Raw genomic sequence first — 27367 nt, 5'->3', positions numbered from 1 at the left:
GTAAACAGCATTCACGCTGTCATGGTCCTCAGTGTTACTAGCAGTCCTCTATTCTGTAAAACTAGGGCTCTAGAATTGACCACATTGTTTATGATCTAGCCAATATCCAAGGTTCTAGAAGAGGAGTTCTTCCTCAGTTTCACCTGGAAGAGAATCTAGAATGCTAAATATCCACGTTATACTTCTTGTTGGATCTCTATCCACTGACCAGCCACTCTCAACACTGACTCCAGAGTTTTAGAATACCAATGTTCTCCTTTCGAGGATGCATCCAAGATCTAGAACAATGGCTTACTCACTACCTTATAGGCTGGGTTCTAGTAGACACCAGTTGACCTCCAAATTGTTAACCCTCTTATTCTAGAACATTGTTCCTCAAACTTCAATGCATATTAGAATCCTCTCAGGATTTTATTTTAAAAATGGGTTCTGACTCAGGGCTGAGAAAGAACCCAAGAGTCTACATCTCTACCAGCTCTTTGAGGTCTCCAGGAAGGCATGAGAATACAGGAATTCACATTCAACTCTGCAGGCTGACCTCTAAAATGCCAACCCGCCCTGGAACCCTACCTCAAGTATGAGAACCCTCAAGCCTACCTCAGGGAGCCAAGAGGAAGCTGGTTAACTCCTGACACCCATCACGGCCTGGACTGGTTTAAAGATGACACTGCCAAATTCTTATACTTTTCCCTTCACAAAGTAGAGCTTGACTCCCCTCCTTGAGTATGTGCTGGGCTTAACGACCCTCCTCTAATGAACAGTGTGGCAGAAGCAGTGGAGTACAGTGTCTGAGGTTAGGACGTAAAGATCAAGTGGCCTCCTCCTTGATCTCTCCTTCCAATCACGCACTCTGGGGGAAGCCAGCTGTCACGTCTGGAAGACTTAAGCCATCCTATGGCACAGTCCACATGACAAGCAACTGAGGCCTCCAGCCAACAGCCACGTGAGTGAGCCACCTTAGAGCAGATCCTTCATCCCCCTTCAAACCCATGAGGGATGCACCCTCACGGCTGACCCTAATACCACCCAACTAACTAGCTCCCAAATTCCTGAGCTCAGACACCTTACGATATAAATGTTTGTTGTTTTCAAGTTATTAAGTTTTGGGGTGGGCTAATTTGTTACACAGCCAAGACATAATGGAAAACAGTGACCCCAGCTCAACCACCTTCCAGGGCTCCAGAAAAGCCGCATTCCAGATTCCAGACTCTCTGCCCAAGCCACCCGCCCCCCAGCCCTGCCACGCCGCAGGACAGAGGCACTTCAGCCGGCCGATAAAGTGTTTGCCGTTGGGTTTTCGTTTGGCTGGTTGTGTGTACACAGTGTATACAAGTTGAGTTGTACAGAAGCCCAAGAAAGAGCAAGAGACAAAGGGTGGTGGGGAGATGGGAGCAGAGGGGTTAGAGAGAGGGAGAAGAGAAGAGACCGATAAAAAATAGAACCACATCCAGATGACAAGGGGATGGGGGTGGAGGGGGCAGACACAGACAAATCGCAGTAGAAAAGGAGTGGGAGGGGCAAAGGGAGGGGACCCTTCTCCCCCCTCCACCTCCCCAGACCCCCGCCCCAGGTATGTACAATAAATAAGATTAAAAATAATTAACAAGATGCTTTTCCCCCTCCCACCCGACGCCAAATGCCCTGGGGAGGGAATGGCCTTTAGCAAAGATCTTGGCCTGTGAGGGAAGGCTTGCGGGGAGGGGGAAAGGGGTCCCCCAGCTCTCTGAAGCCACCCCGCCCCCCTCAACCATACATAGACTTTTCCTATACATTATGTACAAGGTGGAGGGGGCTGGGGCTATGGCCATGGAGGGGGGATCAGGGCAAGGTGGGGGAGGGAAACCGTTACTAAATAGACATTTATACATATATATAAATAATTTCTCTGTACACCGACAGTGGGGGGAAAGGGGAGGGAGTAGAGAGGGCTTGGGAGGTGGGGGGGAGTCGAACTTCGAACTCTGCCCTCTGGGGGCAGCACGGACACACCCTGACCAATGACCCCCCCCTTCCCCAGTGACGGGGCCCAGGGGTTAACTCCTGAGGGCACAGTTCTGTCCCCATTCTTGGTTCAAGGAGGAGGTGGTTCCCCCCCCAGGCCAGGGTGGGGTCACCCGCAGCGGCTGTGGGCCTGTGCTTGGGCCAGCAGGTCGCTGAAGGAGTCAAAGAGCTGTTCCAGCCACGGCTGATTCCGCATGCACTGCTGGACTACCTCCTCCTGGCCCAGGTCCTCCGCGCCGCCCTCAATGGCCAGGGTCTGCAGGGGATTAAACGGAAATCTGGGGTGGGAGGGGGCTGGGGGCCTCGGGATCAGTGTCTCAGGGAGAAGGGGGCTGGGAGTTGGACTCCTGGGTCTGAGGGAAGACGGGTCGGGGACCTGGACTGCCAGGGTCCAGCCAGGAGCCTGTGATGGGCAGAATCCCAGAGTGATGCGTGCGGGGCGTGCATGGGCTCACCTGGTCCCGGCAGCGCAGGAAGGTGTGGTACTTATAGTGGTGGAGTGAGTGGTAGAGCGTGTAGTATCCCGATTTGTCCAGTTCAACCTTGAACTCCTGGGCAAGTGGAGTGGAGAAGCCTCAGCCACCCTGTCCAGCAAGAGGAAGCCCCTCCTTCCACGCCCCGCCCATGACCCCGCCCCACTCCCAGACCCCGCCCCTGACCCACACACCTAAACTTCAGGCCCCGCCCCCGTCCCCCCACCTTCCCATCCAGGCCCCACCTCTCCTGTTACCCAACGCACCTGGGCTCGGACCACGCTCCTCTTGAGCTTGCTGAGCGTCTTGCGATTGTAGGGTTCCCCGGCTGGCCGCAGCCGCACGGCCCCCTCCTCGGGGGAGCCCTCTCCACTTTGCTCCACTTGCAGCTGGGGGTACGTGTGCAGGGCGTCCTGCGGAAATCCGGGGGTGGGTCAGGGGGACCTCCCTGGACACGCCCAACCCAGACCCACCCACCTCTCCAGTTCTCAAGATTCTCAGATGCCTGGGTTTCACCCAGAAAACCACCGATCAGAAAAGACACCGAGCGTCTCGGTTTCCTCCAAGGACAGTAGAAACCTAGGCCAGGCTGGTGACCCTTATCGTGTACTCTGTGGCCCAACCCAGGCCTCTCTGAGACAGCTAACATCCCACCCAAGCTTCTAGTCATTTGCATGTCCTACTCAAAATTCTGAGTTGTCCTGAAACCCAGAATCTCTAACATCCACCCAGAATTATACAACCAGACTGATATTCCATCCCATAATGCTCAGACCTACCCTAATGTTCTACCATGTAATTTTTTTTTTTTTTTTTTGAGAGGGGGGCATGCCAAGAAGACTTACAATATCTTAGTTCCCTGACCAGGGATTGTACCTGTGCCCTAATTAGTGAAAGTGTGGAGTCTTAAACACTGGACCACAGGAATTCCCATTACAGTGGAATTTCTAATCCTAGCATAACGCCCAGCCCTGTCTTCCAGAGCCAGACGAATATTCAACCCCAGGCTTCTCAAGAGTCACCCTGACATCCCACCCAGAGTTTCTGAACCAGAATACCTTTTACCCCATGTTTTCACAGTTAGGCTAATATATCAATAAGAATTTTTACAGCTGGCCTAAAATTCATCCTAGAATTCTCAGAACTAGACTAACATCCCCCACCACGAACCTTCAGGGCCAGACTAACATTCCATGGCAGAATTCTAAGCCGTCCTGATATTTTACACCCCAATTCTCAGCACTACACTAACATCCCCATCAGAATTCTCAGAGCCAGATTAGTGTTATCTCCCAGAATTTCCGGAGCCACCCTAACATCCCATCCCAGAAGGGAAATTACATAGACAACTTCATGCTTGAGCCTGACATTCAAAGAGCCTGAATTATGTTGACAAGAGAAGCCATCAGAATCTGCTCACACTCTGCCCCAGCAAGCCCTGGGTCCAGGCCCTAGTTCACCTTTTGTCCCCAAATTTGAACTCCATAACCATGCTCTGCCGGGCCTGCCCAGCAGCCCAGCCCAGACCTAGACAATGACCCCTCCAGGCCATCATCCAGCTTGCCTCCACTTGGGTGGGCGTGGATGCTGGGCCCAGAGATCCACATGCAACAGCTCAGCCTTCCACTATCCTCCTGGCCAAGCCTGAGCCTTCCAACGATCGCCCCCTCCAGGGCCCAAAGCTCTGGGAAGGAGCACAGTGGCTGACGTGCACCTGTCTCCTCTGGGCCTGAGCTCCAGGTCCCAGATACCACTTGCCCAGCCCCCCAAGCACCTGCAGGGCTGGGCTCAGCGACAGCCGCTTCAGGACTTTTTTCTTGTGCTCATTCAGGAGGCCATCAATCTTCCGCATGGGCGGGAGGTACAGCTCGTCTAAAAGGGGAGGAGGGACATCAGAAGAGCTTAGCCCCACGATGATACAGAGTGGGAGGAAAGCAGGGGTTGAGGGTCTGGGTCCACTTACCATGCGTGTCCTCCAGGGCCTGGATCATGTCTGGGTCAAGTGCTGTGCTCACCAGCATCTCCACGTAGCTCCGGTACATTTCCCGCATCGCCCGGGTCTTCAGCAGACGCCCAGGTACTGCCCGCTCTGGGGGGAAAAAAAAGGAGACGTGGATCCATTATTTCAACTTCTGAGTCCGCTGAGGGAAGACTCTCCAATACCAAGACAATAAACTCTAAAGATGAATCACAGGTACCATCATGAGCTCAGCCTGGCAAGTCAGGGAAGGCTATTAAAGGTCACACAAGCACCGAACCTTGAGAGATCAGAAAGAGAATTTCAGGTCACAAAAAAAAAAAAAAGTATTTCAGGTCGGTGACCTCTGTGTTTGACCAGTTCTGCGAAGTTTCTGTAAAGTCTAAAGCATCAGCAGAATTGGTTTCCAAACCGGTGAATCAAGTCCGAGAGATCAGATCACAAAAGGCAAGGTTGAGGGAGGAGGTGGGAACTGAGACTGCAAAGGTTAGTGTAGGCCAGACCGTGCGGGGCCTCCAAGATGAAGTGGAAAGGGCAGGGGCTTTTTTAGCGAGGGGTCCTAGGGAGCCATGGGAGAAAGCTGTGAGCAGGGAAGGGTGAAGGTAATTGGAGAGCAACCTCTCCGAGGCCATGCTGATGGATCAGAGGGGGAGACGAGAGGCCAGGACAATGGAACAGGTGGGAAAGAACAAGCCAGGGATGGGACTGGAGGGACAGGTACAGAGAATGAGGGGCAGGAGGGCCAGTGTCTGGGCCAGGGCTGTGGGACAGGGCAGTGGGGGTGGGGGCAGTTGGGGTCGGAGGGGTGGGACTGGGGGTTTCCCAGCTACAGAGGTGAGTGAGGGGCCTGGCAGGTCTGGCCTGGTGAGTGGGTGGCTAGTAGGGCTGCATCTGAGATACAGAAACTAGGACCCGCTCAGTGAGGTCTGGAAGAACGGGGTTGGGGGTAGGCTGGGAGGGTGGCCAGGGTAAAGAAAGGAGTCTGGGGCTCATGGAAGTGGAGGGAGCCTGCCAAGTGAGAGGTATGGAAGGTCAAGCAACAAGATAGAAGACCGTCTTCTTACTTTTTGTAGTGCACGCTACATGGCTCATGGGATCAGTTACCTGACCACGGATGATACCCGGGCCCCTGCGGTGAAACCTCAAGAGTCCTAACCAGAGAATCCCCCAAGGATAGCACTAGAGGGACACCCACTAGTAACTCAAGAAGGAGTAGTGGGGAGAAAACAGAAGCAGGAGGCCCACGCATGAGAAGACCCCAAAAGATCCCTTAGGAAGAGGCCCGAGAAATGGCCGCCTGACTTATCATCATGGACGGTCCTTGCTGACAGTGGTTTCAAGAGCCCAGAGTGACCGCTTGGCAGAAGTCAGACCCCATCGAGCCTCGGCCTGAACCTTTCTATGGCTCCTGTCTCGCTCGTGATAAAATCCTGCCAGTAGGGCCGCAAAGTCCCAAGCTCCTTGTCTCTCCAGGATCTGGTCTTGTTCCTTCTCTGCCCTCACTTCCTCCAGCCCCTGGCCTCTTTCCTGATCCACAGACATGCCCAGTCCAGAATATTCTCTCCCCTAATGTCACGCCACCCCAGCCCTGCTGCATTCAGATCTTGGCTCCAACATCACTTCCAGAAACCTCCCCCCACTCCCCCCCTCCTGAAAATAATCACCCAGGATCCCACTCGGATCCTGTTTACCAGATCTATTTTTCTCTACTGCCCTTAATCCCACTCGGTCTTACACTGATGATTTTTCATAGTTTTGTATTCTATTACATAACATCTTTATCTGATTGACTCCCCCAGGGAGACTGTAAATTCCCATGAGGATACATGTTTTTGTCTATTCTGTTCGCTGTTGGAACCCCCAGTTCATGGCACACAGTAGGGATTCAATTAACATCTGCAGAAAGGGGCTGAGGAAGCCATACTGAGAGTGGACTAAAGGAAGGGAGAGAGGGCACAGCCTCTTTCTAGAACTTTCCTTGTGAATCCAAGGAGACACATCAACTTCTAGCACAAGGAGGGTCACCAGTCTTAGACCAGCGAGAGGGTTGGTCTGAGGTCTCCTTGTCTGGGCAGAACCTTCACAGGGCATCCAGACAGAAGTCAGGCTCACCCTGCCCTGGAGGGGCTCCTGGTCAAACGGGGTGAACGGACAAAGAACCAGACTGAGAGAAAGATACTGACTCTTGGCTGGGGAACTGCTTCCCGAAGGGTGTAGAATTTAGTTTCTCCCATTTCACAGGCTCAGAAAATTCTGGGCTGTCCACATAGGTTCACAGCAGTAGTAGACAAAAAGTGGAAACAGCCCCAAATGCCCATCAACTAATCCATGGATAAATAAAATGTGGCATATCCAAACTATGGAATAGTATTCAGCCATAAAATAGAATGAAATACTATAAACTATGTAAAATAATAAATAAGCTACAGAGACATACTATACAGCACAGGGAACATAGCCAATATTTTATAATAACTTTAAATGGAGTGTAATCTATAAAAATATTGAATCACTATGTTGTACACCTGAAACTAGTATTTTTATTTTTATTTATTTATTTTTTTTTTTGAAGTTTTGAAAACTTTTATTTTATAAACAAAGAGCTAGTATTATTTTCATCTAGGGGTGATGTGCTGGATGAGCCATCTAAGGAAGTTCAGTTAGTCCAACTTAAATGAAGCCGATGTCCTTCGCATACTGGCAGAAACACAGGCAGCACATATTGAGGCCGTATTTCCGGATCAGACGGTGCCGGTTTGAGCAGACCCAGCAAGAGCAAGAACCCTGGCCGAATTTTCTCGGATGGCTCCAGTAGAGCTGCTGGTGACCCATGTTGCTTTCTCGGTTGCAACGAGGTAAAAGGCTGAAACTAGTATTTTTAATTGAACTACAGTTGGTTTACAAAAAAAAAAAAGAATGAAGTACTGATACACACTACAACATGGATGAACATCAAAAACAAGCTAAGCAAAGATGTCAGTCCTTTAGGACTACACATTGTGTGATATCCCTTACATGAAATATCCAGAATAGGCAAATCTATAGAAATTAGTAAATTACTGGTTGTTTAGGGATGAAGAAGGGGAGTAAGGGAAGTGATGGACAAAGGAAGCAGGGTGTCTTTTAGGGGCAATGAAAATATTCTAAAGTTGATTGCCAGATGGATACACAGCTCTGACTACACTAAAAGTCAAAGAATTGCGGCTTTTAAATAGGTGAGCCACACGGTACGTGAATTAGATGTATAAAACTGTTTAAGAAACAAAAGACCTGCAAATCTGGGTCTTTGGTTAAGCTCCTCCCTTGCCAGCATCTTCCCCTGACCCAGCTGTAAATGGCCAAGGGTGCCTCCACCTAGTCAGATTGAGCCCACCACCCAGAGAAGACTGGATTTCCCAGGCTGCTTTGCAGCTAGGTGTGGCCATGTGACTAGTTCTGGCCAGTGGGATAAAGAGGAGACAGGATGTGGGCCATTCCCAGATCTGGCACTGAGCTGGAAGGTCAGTCACACCCCTACCGTAGGTCGTTTCCTACTGGCAGGACTGCAGTAGGACTGCTGGGCTATGCCTCTGACCAGCAAGCTTGGGGGCAGCAGAGCAACAAGAGGAAAAGAAACCGGGACTTGGACAACCTCAAGAGGAGGAGCCTCTTATTCTCCACAAATCTACCTCATCAGGACTTCAGTGCAAAGAGAATTAATTCCACCTCTCTCTTTTGACTGACTAGTGGTATGTTTAGCCTCCGTTAAAACAGCTACCCCTGCACTACACCTTGGGCAAGTCATGGCACCTCCCAGGGCCACAGTGTTCTCATCTTTAAAATGAGGATAATAAATAAATAAATTAATTAAAAAATCATTGAAAATAAAATGAGGATAGGGACTTCCCTGGTGGTCCAGTGGCTAAGACTCCCATTGTAGGGGGCCGGGGTTCGAGCCCTGGCTGGGGAACTAAGATCCCACATACCACAACTTTATTTGGCACAGCCAAATAAATGAAATAATTAATATTTTAAAATGAAATGAAAAAAAAAAAGAAATGAGAATTCTAAAGTACCTAACCCCAAAGGGTTTATCTAAAGGTAAAATGAGCCAATGTGCAAAATGCTTAAAATGATGCCTGGCACTTGAAAGCACTAAGTCAGCTATTATATTTTTATACATATGTGTACATATATTTTAGGTGTTACTGTCATCATAAACCAGACATCATTCTAAGCAACGGAGCTCCTATCTGGTGCCCACTATAGTTGAGTACCCCTCCTACATGCTTTACTGTGAATACCCACTTGACTTTATTATTAACCCATTTTACAGGTGAGGTCACTGAGGTGCTGCCCATTTCCTAGAGTCACCCAGTGGGTCACAGGGAACACCAGTCTCTGGGCTTCCAGGGTAGATGCTGGTCCCCAGTCCTCTCAGAACCTGCTTATGCGTGTGCACGCTGAGACACTTCAGTCAACTCTTTGCAACTTGCAACTCTATGGACTATAGAAATCTGTGCAGGCTCCTCTGTCCATGGGATTCTACAGGCAAGAATAGTGGACTGGGTTGCCATGCCCTCTTCCATGGGATCTTACTGACCCAGGGATCGAACCCCTGTCTCTTAGGTCTCCTGCACTGCAGGCAGATTCTTTACCCACTGAGCCACCTGGGAAGCCCCAGAACGTGCCTCTTCTGAGACAAAACAGCGTGGAAGCACAGCCCGAGGCGCTGCTGGACGCCTGCCAACTCAGGTGGGATTCCACACCCAGCTGTGCTGAACTCTCCTGACGTCTCAGTTTACCCACCTGTATTTGAGGACAATGTGAGTATCTACTTCATAGGGCCTCGGTAAAAAATCAAGCAAGTTAACATGTATAAACAACTTAGGGGACGGCCTGTCACGGGGTTAAGTGCCAGATAACCTTCAGCTATGGCTATGATTTTTAATTTATTACTACTATGACTGTCTGCTGACGCTGCCTGGAGCCCTCTGTACAGTGCACACCCATGCCTCTTTCTGAAAGCCACGGGGTCGCCTTACCGTCCTCGCTGGGGGCCCCGGGGGATGACTCCGAATCCGAGGAGCTGCCCGGTGGGCCCCCGCCTGCCGAGGCGCTGCCCGCCGCCTCCTTCAGCCACTTCTTCCTCTTCTTGGGGGGCGGCTCGGCCTTCACCTTGGTGGGTCGGGACTTGGGCAGCCGGGAGGTGGCAGGCTGGCCCGTGGTGAGGTTCCGATCCGGCCGAATCTGCCGGCCACCCATGCCCCGCTCGCCCCGCAGCGGCCGTTCCGCGCGCGTTGCCCTCTCTTTCTCCTTCTCTTTCTCCTTCTCCTTCTCCACGGGCCGTGGTGGCGACGGCTTCTCGGGGGCAGGGGGCTCAGGCACGGCCGTCTCAGTCGTCTGCTCGGGGGGCTTCTCGGACGTCGTCTTGTCAGGGTTCTCGGGCTTAGGAGGTGGTACCGGGGCCTTGGGGGGCGGTGCGGCGCTACCCCCAGCAGACACGGGGCCCTTGGCCTGCCCAGAGCGCCTGGAAGGAGACATAGATGGGACTGTGCTCAGCAGCCCCCGAAACCCAAATTGCCCCCCTGGCCCCCAACACCTAGCCCACAGCTGTAAGCACAGACTCTTACGGACTTGGTTTCTGTGCCCCCTCTCTCTGAGGCCCCCACTCTCTGGGTCTCTGCACCCTCTTCCCGACTCTTGCTTCGAAGCATTTTGTACTTTAAAATGGTTGATTCTATGTTATGTCAATTTCCTCCCATGTTTCACCCCTAGGCCTACTGGCCCCGCCCATGACCTCCACGGTACCTGACAGGCACTGGGGGCCGGTGCCAAGGTTTCCGAGCACAGACCCTCACGTAATCCTTCTTGTTGACGTTTTCCAGGAACTTGACGTAGAGGCGCTGGTACCGGTTTTTGGCGTCCCCGAAATACCCCAAATACTACGAAAGGAAAGCAGCACGTGAGGAACTCCCTCCTTCACCGCAGGTGGGCAGCCCAACACCCAGGACTCCCAGGCCTGTCCTGGGCTACCGCGGGAGCCTGCCGGAGGTGGAGACCCCTTCTGGATGCCTCTTAGACCCATGGCAAATCATGGCAAATCAGAGTCATGTGTGAGGGGACCCCAGCTCCTTCCCCCGCCCCCCGGCCCCCACCAGTCCCCATTCTCCTCTGCAGGCTCACATTACTGGTGGCACAAAACTGCCGCTGTCCATCCTTGATTTCCGGAGTGAATTTCTGCAGCAGCGCCTTCTGGACTCGCCAGATGGGTGGGGGCTCGCGGCCGGTCTGCAAGGCCAGCTGAGGAGGGGCACAGCAAGACCACAGGGTCAACCCCCATCCCGGCCCTTCCAGACCCAATTCCTGACCCCTGTCCTCCCTCCACACCCCCTTAGAGAAAAGACATCGTCGTCAACAAGGACCAGTGAAGACCCAGCTAATGGGTATCTTTGGCTTCCTGATGCTCTCAGCTCTGGGGTTGCAGCTTGAATCTTGCCCTGCCTTCCTACAGCTCACCCAACACAGAGCTTCTCTGACTTGCCATGGAGTTCCCTCCCAGTAAACCCACGGTAAGTTGAAGATATCGTTAAGTCATAAAATGCACAGAATACACCTAAATACATCATAGGTTAGCCCAGCCGGCCTTAAACGTTCTCAGAACACTTAAGTCATCTAACACAAAACCTGTTTTATAATAAAGTGTAAAGTACCTCAGGTAATTTATTGAACACTGGACTGAGAGTGAAAAACAGAACAGGTGTCTGGATACAGGAGGCTTGAAAGTGTATCAGTTTAACTGCGTGGCTGGCCGTGAACTGGAGGTTTCTGTTGCTCCCTGCTACTGCACACCATCACAAGGGTATCAAAGCATATATCATTAGCCCAGGAAAAGAAAAGAATTCAAAATTAAATGCGTACTGCATTTGCATCACCATAAAACTGGAAAATCCTGAACTGAACCACTGAGGACAATGTATATTTCAAACCAGGTGGTTCATTCTATTGTTTTTGTTTGTTTGTTTCATTGTATTGAAGTAGAGCTGATTTACAATGTTGCACTAATTTCTGCTGTATAGCAAAGTGACTCAGTTATACATATTCTTTTTTATATACTTTCCCATTACGGTTTATCACAGGATACTGAATATAGTTCCCTGTGCTATGCAGTAGGACCTTGTAGTTTATCTATCCTATATACAACAGTTTACATCTGGTCATCCCAGACTCCCAATCCTTCCCTCCGCACCCACCGCCCCCTTGGCAACCCCAAGTCTGTTCTCTATGAGTCTATTTCTGCTTTGTAGATAAGTTCGTTTGTGTTGTATTGTAGATTCCACATACAAGTGTTTTCACATGGTGTTTGTCTTTCTGACTTACTTCACTCAGTACGGTAATCTCTAGCTCTGTTCATGTTGTTACAAATAGGCCGTTCATTCTGTGCTACCAGCTTTTAGTTATCACAGCTTTACGGTGTGATTGTTGTCGTTCAGTCACATCCGGCTTTTTGGGACCCCATGGACTGCAGCATGCCAGGCTTCCCTGTCCTTCACCATCTCCCGGAGCTTGCTCAAACTCATGTCCATTGTGTTGTTGATGCCATCCAACCATCTCATCCTCTGTTGCCCTCTTCTCTTGCCCTCAGTCTTTCCCAGCATCAGAGTCTTTTCCAATGAGTTGGCTTTTCACGTCAGGTGGTCAAAGTACTGAAGTTTCAGCTTCAGCATCAGTCCTTCCAATGAGTATTTAGGGTTGATTTCCTTTAGGATGGACTGGTTTGATCTCCTTGCAGTCCTGCAGTCCAAGGGACTCTCAAGAGTCTTCTCCAGCACCACAATTTGAAAACAACAATTCTTTGGCACTCAGTCTTCCTTATGGTCCAACTCTCACATCTGTACATGACTACTGGAAAAACCATAGCTTTGACTAGACGGACCTTTGTCGGCAAAATGACGTCTCTGCTTTTTAATACGCTGTCTAGGTTTGTCATAGCTTTCCTTCCAAGGAGCAAGCGCCTTTTAATTTCCTGGCTGCAGTCACTGTACAAAGTGATTTTGGAGCCCAAGAAAATAAAATCTGTCACTGTTTCCACTTTTCCCCCATTTATTTGCCATGAAGTGATGGAACCGGATGCCATGATCTTAGTTTTTTGAATGTTGACTTTTAAGCCAGACTTTTCACTCTCCTCTTTCACTCTCATCAAGAGGCTCTTTAGTTCCTCCTTGCTTTCTGCCATTAGGTATCATCTGCATATCTGAGGTTGTTGGTATTTCTCCTGGCAATCTTGAGTCCCACTTGTGATACACTCAGCCTGGCATTTCACATGATGTACTCTGCATATAAATTAAATAAGCAGGGTGACAATACATAGCCTTGACGAACTCCTGTCTCAATTCTGAAAGAGTCTATTGTTCCATGTCCGGTTCTAACTTGACCTGCATACAGGTTTCTCAGGAGGCAGTTAAGGTGGTCTGATACTCCCATCTCTTTAAGAATTTTCCACAGTCTGTTATGATCCACACAGTCAAAGGCTTTAGCATAGTCAATGAAGCAGAAGTAGATATTTTTCTGGAATTCCCTTACTTTTTCTATGATCCAATGGATGTTGGCAATTTGATCTCTGGTTTCTTTGCCTTTTCTATATCCAGCTTGTACATCTGAAATTTCTCGGTTCATTTACTGTTTGAAGCCTAACTTGAAGGTTTTTGAGCAATACGTTGCTACCATATGAAATAAGCACGATTGTATGGTAGTTTAAACTTTCTTTGGAATGAAAACTGACCTTTTCCAATCCTGTGGCCACTGCTGTGTTTTCCAAATTTGCTGACATATTGAGTGCAGCACTTTCACAGCAACATCTTTTAAGATTTCTAAATAGCTCAACTAGAATTCTATCACCTCTACTAGCTTTGTTCATAGTGATGCTTCCTAAGGCCCACTTGACTTCACACTCCAGGATGTCTGGCTCTAGGTGAGTGACCACACCACTGTGGTTATCCGGGTCATTAAGACCTTTTTTTGTATAGTTCTTCATGTATTCTTCTTAATCTCTTCTGCTTCTGTTAGGTCCTTGCTGTTTCTGTCCTTTATTGTGACCATCTTGCATGAAATGCTCCCTTGGTATCTCCAATTTTCTTGAAGAGATCTCTAGTCTTTCCCATTCTACTGTTTTCCTGTTTCTTTGCATTGTTCACTTAAGAAGGCTTTCTTATTTCTCCTTGCTATTTTCTGCAACTCTGCATTCAGTCGATGTATCTTTTTCTTTCTCCTCTGCCTTTTGCTTCTGTTCTTTTCTCAGTTATTTGTAAGGTCTCCTCAGAGAACCACTTTGCCTTCTTCCATTTCTTTTTCTTTGGGATGGTTTTGGTCACTGTCTCTTATACAGTGTTTAGGAACCTCCATCCATAGTTCTTCAGGCTCTCTGTCTACCAGATCTAGTCCCCTGAATCTATTCTGGGACAAGCCATCCGCCTGACTCAAAGAAATGACAGAATCTGAGCACTCACCCACCCACTGTCTTCTAGATATGGTGATGGGGACCATGGTACGGCAGAGAACAAGGCTGACAAAGCCTTTTTCGGGGTCATTACAGATGTAGTAACACAAGCAAAGAACAAAACAGGGCAAGGTTGTGCCTAGAATAGACACGTGACAGGTTACCTGAGACCATTTATTTCATCAGCCTGTCCACTGCAGGGTAGGACAGTGACACAAAGCCTCCCCAATCTCCACTCCCCTCAGCACACTCAGACCCCCATCCCCAAACCCAAGGCTTATGTATCCCTGTAAGGCACTGAGAACCAAAGGATGTTAGACCCAGAATCTGATCGCAGGGAGTAAGAGGGGTACCTGGGAACCAGGCTTGGGCATAAAAAAAATAACAGCACAAGTAATAAATGTGTTGATGGCAGGTGTCCCAGAAGCCTAGGACTCTGGACTCAGGCTCAATCCAAGAATACTTCCTTGAAGAAGTGACACCTAAATGAGCCTGTGTCTTCCCTTAGGGGGCTGGGTGATGATCAAGGACTACCAGGTGACGTGAAGGACAGCTCTGGCTCTAGAAAAGAGCAGCTGACAGGCATCAATAAGTAAAGAATAAGAACACAGTGGGAAATATGCACTGGGCTTTGTGATAACCCAGAGATAAATGACAGGCAAGCCCTGGCATTCAAAGAATCCACAGTCAAGTGATAGACAGGATTCAGACGATAACTCCAATGGATTGATCATGGCTGCCCTGAGCACTAGGGTCAGGAGCAGCAAGTGCTGGGATCAGTTAGTGATGTCTGCCGCTGACAGCAGCTGCAGCTCAGAAGCCTGAATGCCACGTACTGGTTATCTACTCTTGGTTTTTGGTCAAATGTTTTTATATCCACGAATTTTTGTATCCTTCAGATCAGCCAGGGGATCAGAGAGGAGTTAAAATAACCTAATGAAAATGAGGGCCAGAGAAGTTCTTGGCTGCAATCTCACTGGATAAGAATGAGGCAGAAAAAAAAAAGAATAAGGCAGAATGAGACAGGGCTGTGAACCTCTCATCCCAAGTGCTTTCCCCGAAGATACCACAGTTTTCAATCCTCCCTCCTGGCTCCTCAGGTCAGAGGCCCAAAGATCAAAAAGGCTATTTCCAATCCTTTTCAAGGATTGAAAAGTTCATTTACATCCTGCCTGCTCCAAAACCTTCCAGGGCCCCCAAAGCAGATTCCACAGCCTGGCACAGAGACTGCTTCAGTTTCCTTTCCTCTCTCCCACCCCAGGCCATCCTGGGGTGGCTCTCAAAGCTCAGCACACAAAGCCTAGACTCTCTGACTTCCAGGTTTCTGAATATGCAGGGCCCCTGACTAGGGGTGCCTTTTCCCCTCACTGTGGATATAATGTTCCTTGTTCCAGTTCTCAGACGCTTTTGAAAAAATTCCATCAGAGCACCTCTTCCTCTGTCTCTTGCCACTGCCAATCTCCTTTCTCTAAGGAGCCAGCTATTTCTCTTAACTGGACGTGGGGCCCTCAACTCACCACATCCTGATTGGGCTTGGCTTCTTTCCCCAAACCACTCTTCCTCCCAGGATCCCACCATCCCCCAATCATCCAGGCCCTGGCGACATTCTCCTTGCCTTCTCCCCAAACAGGGTCCGTTAGTCCCAAAGCCACGTCATTCCTTTCTTACCCCATGTCAATCAAATCACAGACCACACCCACTTCCCCTAAGTGGGAAAGTTGTCCCACCCAGGGCCCCCATTCAATGGAAGCCACAGCTGATTGGAGGAGACCTGACAAGGGCAGCCAATCAGCAGGCACACCATGAAGCTCATCTTTACTTCAAATGCTGTGCTGGACCAATCAGATTGTCTTCTGGGAATCTGAATGGTGACAAGCTGAGACAAGGGGAGTAAGCAGCAGGATATGAGTAAGCTAGAAGCACCCAGCTTGGCCATTAAGGAGAAAACTACAGGGTCAGACACAGGGGAATCTGTGTCACAGAACTGAGGCAGTGGACAGACTGTCAACAGGACTGCAGTTTCCCAGCCACCTCCCTGCTGGCCGGGGGCAGAGAAGCACCCAGGCAACCCAGAGCAGATTTTCAAGCAGGCACCCCCTGATCTCACTAGCAGCATGACCTGGACTCTGCCCACCTTCCCGGCCTCGGCTCCTGCTGTCCAGCCACTGAAGCCCTCGCTTCCATCCCAACACATCACATAGACATGCCTCACCACAGGGCCTTTGCACAGACTATTCCCTCTGCCTGGACTGCCCTCCACATACTTTTCTCCATCCAATAAACTTACATGCTTAGAGATTAGCTCCTGATAAATCTTTACCATTCCTAAGGACTGGGAGTTAATATTTTCATGCCCATTTTACAGGCGGGGAAGCTGAAGCAGAGAGGGCGGTTAACCCTACATTGTCCAGTTCAGTAAGCCCTCCCCACACATAGTTCTTGAGCACTTGAAACGCAGTTCATCTGAATCAATGTTCTGTAAGTGTAAAATATAGTATCGATTGCAAAGACTTGGTAAACAAGAAAGACCATAAAATAACTCACTAACTCTTCTTAAACTGTCCAGAAACTAAATATTTTAGATGTACTGAGTTAAAGAAAACCCTATGGCTAACCTCACACATCTTTTAACTTTTTTAAAATAAATGTAAATGTAAGAAAATCTGAAATGAAGAACATGGCTCGTATGATTATTTCTACTGGGCTGCCCTTGTTTTACCATAAACTACGGCCAGTGGCCCATTTCTATAAATCTATGAGTTAAGAATGGTTCTTACTTTAAAGGATTGTGAAAAAGAAAATAAAAAACCAAACAAAACCAAAAGAATACCTGGCAGACACCACAAGCTGCTTGCAAAGCTTAAAGTATTTACTATCTGTGCACTGTGCCTAGCTGCTCAGTCGTGTCCGATTCTTTGTGACCCCATGGACTGTAGCCTGCCAAGCTCCTCTGTCCATGGGGTTCTCCAGGCAAGAATACTGGAGTGGGTGGCCATGCCCTGCTTCACAGGATCTTTCCAAACCTGGGACCGAACCCAAGTCTCTAGCCCTAGCCCTTGACAAAAAAAGTTTGCCAAGCTCTACATTAGAGATTTGCCCAAGAGCAGAGATGAGTAATAGAAGCAAAGTTCTGTTTTGTTTTTATTTGGCTGTGTGGCCATGAGGCATGTGGGATCTGTTACCCGACGAGGGATCGGACCTGTGGCCCCTGCATTGAGAGTGTGGCGTCTTAACCACTGGTCCGCTAGGGAAGTCTCAGAAGCAAAGTTTACAGGGTGCTTTTGACACGCCACCCACAGTCAGAACACCGGACGGGCTGTAAAACCTGAGTCTTCACATTGTATGAAGGAGTTCTAACACAATCAGCTCCCATTTTACAGATGAGGAAACTGAGGCTCAAGATGGTCAAACCCTAGTCCAGCTTGGAAGTGGCACAGATTCAAGCCAATCAATTTTGCGCCAAAGCTGGGCTCTTAACAACCATGCTGCCAGCCCGCCCAGACTCCAGAGACACGAACAAGTCCTCATCTGCATGAGTGGCTCAATCCTGGGGCTCTGAGTTCCCCATCAGTACACATACCCGTGTTGTATTTTAAGCATCTGAGTCCTTGGCTGGCCCCCTCCCCTGCCCCATGCCAGCTGGGAGGTGGTATCAGATAGCCCTGGCTCCAATCCTTGCTTGGCACTCGCCAGCCAAATGATTCCTTCACCCTAAATGTGAACTTCCTCATCTGTAAACTGGGGATGGTCAGGGTCCCAGAGTCTGGCTCATCTGGTCCAGTACTGGGTGCCCAGAGGCACTACCAGTGTTTGCTAGAATTCTAATACCCAGAGAACAGCTGACCCTGGTGCTGAGAGCGTGGGCTCCCAGGGCCAGTAACCGAGTCCAGGTCCCAAGCTGCAAAAGCCTAGAAAAGCCACTTTAATGCTCTGAGCCTCAGTTTCCTTCCTTGTAAAAGAAGGATAGTAATCTTTATATAGAAAGATAACATTTACAAGTGGGGGCAATGTTTTGCAGGACAATGTGAAAATACTACATGCCACTGAATGGTACACTTAAAAATGGTTAAAATGAGGACTTTCCTGGTAGTTCAGTGGTTAAGACTCAGTGCTTCCACTGCAGGAGTTGGGGGGGAGGGCGGCGTGGGTTCGATCCCTGGTCAGGGAACTAAGATCCCACATACAGTGTGGCATGCCCCCCCACAGAAAAAAAAAAAAACAAAACAAAACAGTTAAAATGATAAACTTCATGATATGTATTGGTTATCATGATTAAAGGGGGAAAAAAAATCAAACTAAATTCTGAATGTGATATATCCCAAATCCTAAACCTTGGACTTCCCTGGTTGTCCAGTGGTTAAGAATTCACCTGCCAATGCATGGGACCTGGGTTTGATCCCTGGTCCAGGAAGATCCTACGAGTCATGGGGCAACTAAGCCCATGTTCCACAACTACTGAGCCTGAGCTCCAGAGCTCATGCTCCTCAACAAGATAGCCACAACTAGAGAAAGCCCATGTGCAGCAAAGAAAGGCCACTGCAGCCAAAAATAAACTAAAAAAAAAATCCTATCCCCTGAGAACTGGTAGCAGTTCCCATCACTGCTGTTCATTTGACATCTCCATCGCTTATCCCAGGCTGAAGGCCAAAGAGTCTCAGAAATCTTGAAATTAAATGAAACGATGTACACCGTGAGGAAGGTGGGAGGACTGGCCAGGGAAGGATACTGAGACTCAAGGCATCTGGAATGGTCCAGTCGCTGGTGGAGGGGTGGGGATGTGAGAGTTCACTCTAGCATTCATTCTGCTTGACAACTTACATATCTCTTGTGAATGTTCTTTTATATGTTATCAAATACCATGATACGAAGACCATAAAACTACGGGTGAGAAGATACGGCCTGGGATTGGTGGGCTGGGGCGGAGGAGGTAGAATGATGGGACTTTCCTCGTGGTCCAGTGGTTAAGATTTTGCATGCCCAATACAGGGAACATGGGTTTGATGCTTGGTTGGGGAACTAAGATCCCACATGCTGCGATGTGCGGCCAAAAAAAACAGAAAAGAGCAGAAAAAGAATGCCAGGGTGGAGAGGAAGCAGGACCAACAAAAAGGTGATAAGGTAAAAGCTGAGTGCTGGATACACACAGCCCCCTTACTCTATTTGCTCTACTCTTTCCATAAGAAAATAAATTGAAAACAACACAGGAAAACGCACATTACCCTCATCTCCCAAAACACACTCTCAGTAACAAAGTATAATAATAGTGCCTATCTTTATAATGAATGCACTCCACAATGTCTCCATCTGTAACTGACAAGAAGCAACACTCAAGGTGAAATTAAAGTTAAGATACATGGTTCTGGCCCCCTAGTGAATATCCAGTCAGTGACAGTAACTCACATGAAGAATGGCTTTACTGAGCCTTTGGTATCTTCACCAGGGCGATCATGGCTTGCTGACCTACTGAGAACTCCTTCTACCCCATGCCCTGTGCAAAGCACCACCTGGCATCTGAATTCACCTACCCTTGTCAAGCACTGACATTAACCCTCTGTTCCAATTACCTTGTTCAATGAACAAATGACCACAGGAGAGATCAGTACACTTTTTCTGTAACAAAGTAGACAAGAAGTATTTTGGGATTTGTGGGTCAGCTCAGCTCTGCTGCAAAAACCCCACTCTGCTATTGGATGGGAAAAGCGGCCTATGTATATAATATGTAAATAAGTGGGCGGGGCCATGTGCCAATAAAACAATTTCCAAAACCAGGTGGGGTGGGGGTGGGGTGTGTGTGTGTGTGTATGTGTGTGTGTGTGAGAGAGAGAGACAGTGTGCCCATCCCTGTATAAAGTAATTGGAAGTAGTAAATGGGCTGGCTATATAAAGTATTTAACAAGACTTCCCTGGTGTTCCAGTGATTAAGACTGTGCTTCCACTGCAAAGGGCGCAGGTTCTATCCCTGGTCACGGAACTAAGATCCCATATGCCCTACGGTGCGGCCAGAAAAATAAAACAGGGTTTAAGATGTGGCCTGACACACAGGCATTCCTAAACCATCAGCTGCGACTTTATAGGTGTGCGTTTTCATAGGTACTGCTGCTGCTGCTGCTAAGTCGCTTCAGTCATGTCCGACTCTGTGCGACCCCACAGACGGCAGCCCACCAGGCTCCCCCGTCCCTGGGATTCTCCAGGCACGGGTCACATCAATACCTCACCTTTCCAACTAGAAGTGACAAGTAGCCTTTATAGCACCCATCGGCTTGTGTTAGAAGCTCCCTCTTCAGCTTTGTCCCTTAGTATGACCCTAACACAGCAAGAGCATCTGGAATAACTGCCAACAATCATTTCACCCTATTTACTGGTGACATACGCATATACACCCAAATAACAGCTCAGAGGCCGGGATCTTCCACTCTGACGAGCAAGTCCCATCCGCCTGCCCTGCCGCGAGTCTCAGGAGGTGCAGGGGGCAGGCCCCGCCACCGCGGTACGTGCAGTCCCCAGCACCCAGCCTGTCATCCAACAAGCGCGCCGTGAACGCTCCAGCGGCCGAGGCAGCAGGCTCACTGGTCCCCTGTGACGCCCGGGGGGCTCACCTTGAGGGAAGGGATGTCCTCGGCGCGGATGACGAACTCATCGCGCTCCCGGAAGATGCCCTCCCCGCCACTCTCGCCCGCCTCCTCGTCCGTCTCCCCGCACACGGCTGCCGTCTCCTGCTTCTTGGCCAGGTGCAGGGGCCGGGCGTCGGGCGGCTCCGGGTCCTCCGGCGACGGGGCAGCCGGCTCCTCAGTGGGCGGGGGCGCGGCGGCCGGTGGGGGCGGCGGCGGCGGCGGCGGCGGGGGCGCGGGGGCGGGCGGCGACGGCAAGGCCGGCGGTGCAGGAGCGGGTGGTGGCGGCGGCGGCGGCGAGCTGGGCACGGGGGCCACCAGTGGGGGTGGCGAGGGCAGGGCTGGCGGTGCGGGCGGCGGCTGCGGTGTCGGGGCGGGAGGCGGCGAGGGCGGGGGCTTCTCCTCCAGCAGCGGGGGCTCTGGGGGCGAGAGGGGCATCAGGATTGGAGACCCGTTCAAACCCGCCCCCCCACCAAACTTGTTACCTGCTGATGGTGAAAAGTCTCTCAGACTATTCTGGGGGGTCCCAGCACAGTCCTCCTCCTGCCCTGTACTCCAACATCCCTCCTGATCAAACTGAGCTCTTCACCTAACTACCATCTCTGCCCCCAACCCCCCTCCATCTCTACTTTCCATTCCTCTTCTGTTACCCTTTCTCCTCCTTCAAAGAGGGTCCTGTCTGGCCCGCTCACTGTCCTCTCCCTGACCTTCAACACCCACCCAGTCCCCTGACACCTACAAGAAGCCCGCGTTCCTTTAACTTCTCTTTCCAGTGTCCTAATGGGCTTCCCTGGTGGCTCAGATGGTAAAGAATCCACCTGCAACGTGGGAGACCTGGGTTCGACCCTGGGTTGGGAAGATCCCCTGGAGGAGGGCATGGAAACTCACTCCAGTATTCTTGCTTGGTGAATCCCCATGGACAGAGGAGCCTGGCAGGCTGCAGTCCATGGGATCACAAAGAGTCAGACATGACTGATCGACTAGGCACTCAGGCAGACATGCCGCTCTGGTCCTCATCTTTCCCTGGTCTCCACAGACCCCAGTGTCATAGGGCAGTTCTGCAGCCCAACTGCAGTACTCAAGTGTCCCCCTCTCCGCAATGGCCAGGAGGCCTCTCTGGTCCCATCAGACCCCCCTCACAGCTCCCCAACCTGGTCCCTACAAAGCTTCTGGCCCTGTCCTGCCCCCAGTCTCCAAATACCATTCGCCATTCCAGCACCTCGTCTCTTGTCCCTGAATGTCCCTCCCTGTGCCAACAGCCCCTCTGCTCCTTCCTTATTGCCACCCAGCTCCCCAACAGTCCTTCTGCCACACCAGCATCCCTCCCTGAGACTCCAGTGGGGATTCTGAGCCCCTGAAATGGGCTCCCACAAAGTCCACTTTAGTCCAGAATTACCTTTGCTGCCTTGGGGCCCCAGTCTGCTGCTTACTTCCCATTTGTTAATGTCCCTCCCGATTGCTGGGTCATCCCCTCTGTATACCTGTTCCTTTTCTGCTCAGAGGTCTCATCCTTCTCTATCCAAGCTCTCCCCTCTCCTTTCTTCAGCCTACTCTTCAGTCTCAGAATTGCCAATGCCCTCTCCTTCCTGATAAACACCCATGATATTTGAAACATCCCCACCTGCCCAGCCCAATGCCTTGAGATCTCCTGACTCCTCAAACTGCTTCTGATCCATCCCTGGGTCCTTAGCCATGAGCCTTCCTTCCAAGGCCCTCTCTTCCTCTGATGTTCTCTCCCATTAGAGCCGATCCAGACACTCTGCATAGAACCCGCCAGTGTTTCCCATCTCTTCCTTGATGCTTTCCTTTAGTCTCTCACTGTCTTACTCCCCACTTCCCACCTTTCTACAACCTTCCAGAAGACGTCACCATTCCATAAGACTCCTCTGAGCATCCAAGCCTCCTCATTCACTGCTCCAAACGCCCTCCCCCAAACCTCATCTCTTTCATCCCCAGTGCCCCTATCAAAGCCCTTGAAATTTTGTCCAACATGCCCTCTCAGAACTGAATGCCATTCAGATCTGACTGTACCCCTAGCCTTTCCTGATGCCTCACACCCCACGATCTGACTAGTCGTTATTAATGCATGTTTCTTTAACCAACCCTGCCCAAGTCTCCGTCTGCTCCCCCAGGCCCTCTTCTGTCCTCTATCACACATCTCTAACCCCTAGAGCTCTTCTCACGTCCCACGTTCCCCTCTCATCAATTTTAAAAGCTCTCTCCGACCCTGGCACCCACCTGCCCCATCACTTATAAGCTAGGCTGAACAGTGTGTAATCTATACCATCAGACCTGGTCGCCCCCAGACCTCCTTCCCAGCTCTCACCAGGTGTGCCACTGCTGCTGGCACTGGGGAGCCCCGGGAGCGGTGGTGGCCCGGGGACTGCAGCCTCTGCAGCCAAGGGGGGCCCATCCGGAGTGGAGGCGTCCTTAGGCCCGGCCAGCGGCGGGTCGTCGAGAGCAGAGATGGCCGAGGAGATGCTCTCCTGGAGGTCCCGGTTCTTGGCAACAGAGTCTTCCTCGTCGGAGGAGAAGGAGGGCAGGGTCTCCAGGTTCCGCTTCAGCTCCTCGTCCAGTCGCTTGCAGGGCGAAGGGCAGCCGAGCCCCAGCCCCTCGCTCTCAGCGGCCTCCAGCGCGCCCCCCAGCCCAAAGGCGCTGGCGGGTGGGGGGTGTGGCACAGTGGGGGCGGTGGGGGGCTGGGGAGGCAGGCCCCGGGCCGGCACGGTGGGCGGCACACTCTTGGGGGGGCTGAGCGGGGGTGTCAGGCCGGCCTGGTAGAGTGGTGGATGGCGCTTGCCTGACTTGAGAAAGTCCAGGAACGAAGCCATGAAGCCGGACTTCATCTCAGGCTGCTTCTCCTCCACCTCCTTGATCTTGGCCTCAATCTTCTCCCGAGTGAGGCTGGAGTCCAGGCTGTTGTGGTCAGCTCCCGACATGGCATCGCCCGAGGAGGCTCCCAGACCATCGCCGGCCTTGGGCACAGACAGCTTGATCTAGATGTGGGGGCAGTGGGCAGTCAGGGCCCATGTGTCCCGGCCCCTGAGTCCCCTCTTGCCTCAAACTCAGGACTCTGGGGCCCCAGTCCTCTTCCTGTCTAAGACTATGAAGTTCAAACTCAGCAATCTCAGCCTGCAGACCTGGAACTCAAGCCCACAGACCCTTTTGCTCAGATTCCAGAATGACAGGACTGATATTCCTCCCTCATTACTCACTGACCCCCTCCCACAAGACCCAAGAACCCAGGATCCTCACAATCGATAGTCCTGTGGGACCTAGAAGCTAGGAACACAAGCACTAACTCCCAGCCTCCCTCTGGATACACAAATTTCAACTCTCAGATCTCTCCAAGCATGGAACTCTGGAGTTTGAGCCCTCTGATTCCTTTTCTCCTGGGAATTAGTTCATACCATATTCTCCATCATGCCCAAGAACCTCCAATGTGGCCCCAACCCCCAGGCATCAGGGTCCCAGCCCCCCTCACCTTCAGTGGTTTCAGGGGCTCCAGCCGAGTGCCCCCTGCCTCCTCGGCCTTCCTGCCCCGGCCCCGGCCCCGGCCCCGAGGTTTCTTGGCCCCATCAGCAGGAGTGGAGGCTGAGGCTGGCCCAGCGGTGGTGGGGACCTCCAGTGGGCGAATCCGGGGTCTCCCGCGGGGCCGGGGCGGCCCATCACGCTTGGCCTTGGTGGGTTTGCGACCTCTGCGCCGGGGGCCGTCAGGGCCTGGGTTGGGTGGACAGAAGTCTATGTCACCCAGCGGGGAGAGAGCCGGGCGGGAGCGGCAGCTGGACACCAGGTCAGGCAGGCGCCGGGGGTTGAGGCGGATGTCAGCGGGCACGTCAGCTTTGTCCTCATCAGCCTCAAACTCGTACTCCTGGGCATACAGTTTCTTGGGTGTCTGGAAGGGTGGGTCACGGCGCCGCAGCAGGTGGAAGGAGGACGTCTTGAGCAGCTTCTTTGGCTTGGTAGAGCAGAAGATGGGCGAGGTCAGGCCTCCCTTGGGCTCCGAGGCAGGGGGCGGAGGCGGCGGCGGGGGAGGCGGGGGTGGGGGGGCCGCCTGGTGCGGCCCACTCTGGATCAGGCCCAGGGGCTCAGCATTGACCGTGGAGGGCAGCTCGGGGGGCTTGTTGGGGTCCAGGCCCAGGCCCGGAGTCTCAGGGCCGGCTCCAGTGGCCCGACCAGGGCAGTAGGGCCCGTAGGGATCATAGGCAGGAGGGCCGGGGGGTGGCCCGGTCCCCGCCTTGGGATCGCCCTCGTCCTCGGGCGGCCCAGCCTTGCCATAGTCGTCCGCCGGCCCTCCGCCGAACATCTCCTCCATGGTGGGGAAGAAACTGCGCTCCTCGTCTTGGAGCAAGGAGTCAGGGAAGCAGATGGAGGTGAGCGGCACGAAGCGGGGGGCCTTGGTGCCTTGCGGGCTGGGGCTGCGGTAGGCACCGGAGGGATCCTTGCCCTCGGTGTTGGGCGGGCCCACGCCAGTGTCACCGGGCCCAGCGGGCAACGGCTCCAGGGCCCCCAGCAATTCTTGCATGGCACCGGGCGGCTCCAGGCTCTCCTCCGGCCGCAGGCGGGGGCTGGGGGCACCGGGCTCCAGGCCGTGGCTGCGGAGGTGGGCCTCAAGCTGGAGGGGCATGGGCGGTGGGGGTGGGGGCGGTGGCGGGGGCGGCTGGGGTGCCCCATCTCGGGCGGCCGGCTCAAGGAGGTGGACGCCGACTTTGGGAGCACTGGAGGAGGGGCTGGGAGCGTGGCTGAGGACCGAGGGGAGCAGCTGGGGAGGAGGGGGCGGCAGCACCAGTGGGAGGTCGGGGCCCCCCGCCTCTAGGAGGAGGCCGTGGGGGGCAGGCTGGGCCGACTGGGCCGTGGGTTGGGGGGGCGGAGGGCTCTTTTGGAGGAAGGCCCCCAGCTCCTTGGCACCTGCCCCGTAGTGGACAACTGAGGTGGCCAGCCCCTCGGGGGTCTCGCCACCCCGTTCCGGCCCTTTCTTCTTCTCCTTCAGCCGCCCCAGGCCCAGCTCCAGGGCCGCGGTGGCACCCTCGTCAAGGCTGGCGCTGGTCCGGATGACGCTCTGCAGATGGTACCTCTGGGGGTCTTCCTTGGCCAGCTCGTAGGGTGTGCCTGGGGGACCCCCAGCCCCGCCACTCCCCCCAAGTCCCTTGGAGGCATCTGCCGCCCCATCTTCGCCCACCAGGCCATCTGCCCCTGAGGTCCGCGGGGGGCTGGGCGCCTGGAGGAGGTGCTGAATGAGGAATTCTTCATCCTCCGTACGCTCAGCGGGAGGCCCGCCGGGGCCCGCCAGCAGCTCGGAGCCGTCCCCCTTGCCCTTGTAGCCACCTGCTCCAGCTGCATAGCTGCTGGCCCCTGGGGGTGCCAGGAACGGGGCTGAGGCCAGGACAGAGCTCAGGTATTTGCCAGGGGCTCCCGGAGAGCCAACTCCGGGCGGGCGGCCGGGGGCAGGTGGCGACTGCAGTGGGCGGATGATGTGAGAAGGGCTGGCCTCTCCGCCGCCCCCCAGGGAGCTGGGCCCCCAACCGCCTCCATGGCCCGAGAGTGCTGGGGAATGGCCAGTACTGTAGCTGAGTGAGGGGCTGGCCGTGGGCAGACCCTGGGAGTGGGCAGCTGGCCCCGGGTACGGCTCACCCTGCACCCCATACAGCTGCCCCTGCAGCTGGTCTGGGGAATAGCTCTGACACGTGGCTAGGCCAGGAGGCGGGGGACCACTCGGGGGCTGCTGGGGCCCCCCTGAGTAACTAGGGCCTTTGCTCAAGTCCTGTGCTTGACCCCCTCCGAACCCCTGCCCATAAGCCTGGGGTCCTAGAAGCCCTTGGGGCTGACCGGGGGAATAGGCCTGGCCTCCTGCTCCTCCAGCCCCGGAGGCCTTCCCAGTGGCATAGGCCGCTGCTGGCCCACCTAGGCTCTGGCATTTGGGTGTGGCGGTCGAACGGGCTGGTGGGGGCCTACTGGCACCGCCCGCAGCTGCCCCGTAACCACCTTTGCCCGTCTTGTAACCAGGCGACTGAATGATGGGGCGGTAACCTCCACCGCCACCTCCTGCACCACCTCCTCCAGCTGCCTCAGGGCCTGCAGCCCTGCCTGATGCCCCGGCCGTGGCTCCACTGGGCCCAGCTTTGCTAGGCTCACCAGCGCCAGGGGAGGGTTCCCCACCGCCCAGCGGGCTGCAGGCCAAGTTGGCCCGATGGCCCATGGAAGCGTAGCTTCCTCCGCAGCTCAGGTAGTGCTGGAGGGCATGGGCTGGGGGTGGGGGTGGGGGCGGCTGGGCACTGGCGGGCCGCTGGTAGTGCTTGATGACGGTGTCCTGGCGGGGCAGGGCCCGCTCAGGGGGCGGCGGGCCGGGGGCAGCACCCGAGAAGTTGTAGAGCTGTGGAGAGGATTGTTCGGCTGCGGCGGCGGCAGCAGCGGAAGAGGAAGCCAGCAGGTTGAACTGAGTCGGGAGGTGGCGGGGAGGTGGGGGTGGGTCTGGGGGACCAGGGCGGTAAGGTGGGGTTTGGGCTGGGCCGAGACCAGCGGGCCCCAGGACACCACCCCCCGCCAGGCGCTCAAAACCTAGCGAGGAGGGCACCGTGGGTGCCTGCGAGGGCTTCAGGTGCAGCACGTCATGGGGGGACAGGAGCCCATTAGCTGGGGGACTAAACGGGGGATCCTGGAGGGTGAGGGAAGAGGGAACTGGGAAGGGGCGGCTGCCAAAGGAAGCCGGGTGCTGATAAGCCGAAAGGGCGGAGGAGGATGGAAATGTGCTGGAACCGGGCAGGGCGCCTGAGATGAAGAGCTCCGTGGGGCCTGGCGTGTGCATGGCTAGGGATGAATGAGGGAGACCACAGGTCAG

At 53.1% G+C, this 27367-nt stretch overlaps 2 protein-coding genes across 3 annotated transcripts in view; both read right to left on the bottom strand.

The window, feature by feature from the left end:
• Positions 1 to 1275: 1275 nt before the first annotated feature.
• PRR12 (proline rich 12) overlaps positions 1276 to 27367 on the bottom strand; it is a 29479-nt gene continuing 3387 nt past the window's right edge. Inside the window, exons 4-14 of one of the 2 annotated variants that reach the window (XM_043899831.1) lie at positions 24017 to 27336; positions 22862 to 23528; positions 20524 to 20954; positions 10618 to 10734; positions 10243 to 10376; positions 9477 to 9961; positions 4438 to 4563; positions 4249 to 4346; positions 2741 to 2887; positions 2457 to 2552; positions 1276 to 2257 (exon numbers count right to left, since the gene is read on the bottom strand). In XM_043899831.1, the coding sequence (XP_043755766.1) occupies positions 2111 to 2257; positions 2457 to 2552; positions 2741 to 2887; positions 4249 to 4346; positions 4438 to 4563; positions 9477 to 9961; positions 10243 to 10376; positions 10618 to 10734; positions 20524 to 20954; positions 22862 to 23528; positions 24017 to 27336 (5768 nt within the window). In that variant the 3' untranslated portion in view covers positions 1276 to 2110. The remainder of the gene's footprint in view (positions 2258 to 2456; positions 2553 to 2740; positions 2888 to 4248; positions 4347 to 4437; positions 4564 to 9476; positions 9962 to 10242; positions 10377 to 10617; positions 10735 to 20523; positions 20955 to 22861; positions 23529 to 24016; positions 27337 to 27367) is intronic. The other variant, XM_043899832.1, reaches the window with a different exon arrangement.
• Positions 7004 to 8297, bottom strand: LOC122692340 (40S ribosomal protein S29-like). Its single transcript, XM_043899846.1, has one exon. It carries the CDS (start codon positions 7282 to 7284, stop codon positions 7123 to 7125), a length of 162 nt encoding a protein of 53 aa, XP_043755781.1. The 5' UTR covers positions 7285 to 8297; the 3' UTR covers positions 7004 to 7122.

This window comes from Cervus elaphus, chromosome 4, assembly GCF_910594005.1.
Source record: "Cervus elaphus chromosome 4, mCerEla1.1, whole genome shotgun sequence".
Classification (NCBI taxonomy): Eukaryota; Metazoa; Chordata; class Mammalia; order Artiodactyla; family Cervidae; genus Cervus; species Cervus elaphus.
Note: the sequence above shows the minus strand (reverse complement) of the source record. Positions and strands in the feature narration are given on the sequence as shown.